The 1,889-nt window shown below is 42.3% G+C and overlaps 1 protein-coding gene across 5 annotated transcripts in view; it reads left to right on the top strand.

Annotated features, from left to right (window-relative positions):
• fam131ba (family with sequence similarity 131 member Ba) overlaps positions 1–1,889 on the top strand; it is a 43,390-nt gene that overhangs the window by 39,024 nt on the left and 2,477 nt on the right. For all 5 annotated transcript variants that reach the window (XM_014011349.1, XM_014011345.1, XM_014011346.1 and 2 more), the window contains 2 exons: positions 313–447; positions 1,223–1,360. In XM_014011349.1, coding sequence (XP_013866803.1) covers positions 313–447; positions 1,223–1,360 — 273 coding nt within the window. The remainder of the gene's footprint in view (positions 1–312; positions 448–1,222; positions 1,361–1,889) is intronic.

Below are 1,889 nucleotides of genomic sequence, written 5' to 3'. Positions count from 1 at the left end.
CATTACAAGTGTTTGAAGAGTAAAATGTTTACAATGGGGATTTGTGTGAAAAGATGTTGAACAAAGACTTGGCCCCTCCATGAATATTGTGGCCCCTTGATGGCCCCTTAATCAGAAAAATTCTAGATCCGTCACTGATGAGGAACATGAATATTCCTGTCGTTGATGACTTGGTGTGCATTGGTCTTATTTAAATAAGTTAAACTGAACTGAAAAAGGTTACTTCCTGACTGATCAGTTGTTATTTAGAACTGATCAAAACACAAATCAAGCATTTTGCTTTTTCCCGTTTTCTTTTCTCTCCATATCCAGACCATGGAGCACAGGATACACAGTGCCTCCCATTCCCTCCAAGCCACCCCCAACAGCACCATCCACAGCCTCGGACCCCCCACTCACCCCCGGCTAGCCGACCTTTGGGGGGCTGCGCAGGTTGAGGCCCATCAGGTAGGGGCTCGTCCGCTGAATGCAAATGATCAGATCAGGTTTTTGGACCAGATGATGGTTTAATAAGTTCTGACAGAGCAGATTTGACAGAGCACAAAGACACTGTGWCTGAATACAAATCTGGCTTCAGTCGCATCACAGACTGACAGTCCTCCCAACCAACAGCATGCTCATTATGTTCAGCAAAGCTTTTTTTTTTTTCACCAAGATACCAAAAGACAATAGATTTTTTACAGGATTAACTTTTTGTGATTTTCATTACATTTGACTTTGATATTCACTCAGTTTTTGTCTTATTGATCTGACTTTTTATATCAGCAGGCCAATTTAGCACACAGCTGTAGTGCAGTGAATGATGAGCAGCCAGGGGAGTCTTGAAGGTAGGAGACAGGCTGAAGATCTGCATGGTGCACTCCCAAAAAGGTCTGCATGTCAGCTTGAAGTGGTTTGGATCGATTTTGGGGAGCARCAGTGGCATGACAGAAAGTTTCTGACTTGTAGGCTGTTGGATTCAGCATCTGCACCTGTTGCATCTGCCTCAGTGTCAATGATGYCCTGCACAGGAAACACAGTCTGGTTTGGGACGAGAGAAGTCTTAACTTGCCTGTTCTGTGTCCCCCTTTTTTTCTTATTTTCTGTTCTGTCATCAGGGATTATAGGAGCTGAAATGAAAGARCGACGCCGTCTCTAATCAGAGATTAGAACCAAAGTGTTTCCAGTTCAGTGTGAATGGAGAGAAAAAAGCTTTTTGAGTCTGTAACTGATCTGTTTCCAGGTGGAAATCGTCGGGCAGCTGAGTGCACAGATGGCCGACATGGTTGGAGGGGTGGTGGAGACGGTTGGAGAGGAGCCAGAACCCGAGTCTGAAGAGATTCCTGAGCAACACGAGGAGGAAGAAGAGGAGCTGACAAGAGTGAGTTAGAAACTGTTAATTACTTTTTTAAGCTTCTCTTCTCTTTCAGGGAAAATTGAAACAAATTATAGTAAAATGTAGCTCAAACCAGGAGAATATGAGGAACAGAAACTGAGCCGAACAGGAGCTAAATGTTAGCAGCCGCATTGTAAGTGCATGCATTTCATTCCTTAGGCCTCCCATGATTTATTCCATTTTATGTTGTTTGTGTTTGTAAAAATGTAGGTTTTGTACTTGGCAACAATTGCTGCAGTGGGAAACAGCATTTAAACTGACACAAATCTTTTATTCTGACCTATTTACACAAAAATATAAAAAAGCATGCATAACATATTATAACAAGGCAGGTACAAGTTCAACTGTGATGTACAAGTGTTTTTCAAAGTGGGGTCCACGGCCCTCTGGATGGTCACCAGGGGGCATTTAAGGGGCCCCAGAAAGCTGGAGGAGAAGATGAGTGGACAAAATATTGAATTTAAGTCTTATGAATATTTTAAATTATTATCATAAAATTGCATCTGTTTTTAAA

Source organism: Austrofundulus limnaeus, unplaced genomic scaffold, assembly GCF_001266775.1.
Source record: "Austrofundulus limnaeus strain Quisiro unplaced genomic scaffold, Austrofundulus_limnaeus-1.0 Scaffold79, whole genome shotgun sequence".
Lineage (NCBI taxonomy): Eukaryota > Metazoa > Chordata > Actinopteri > Cyprinodontiformes > Rivulidae > Austrofundulus > Austrofundulus limnaeus.
This window is presented reverse-complemented; position numbering and strand designations above follow the sequence as displayed.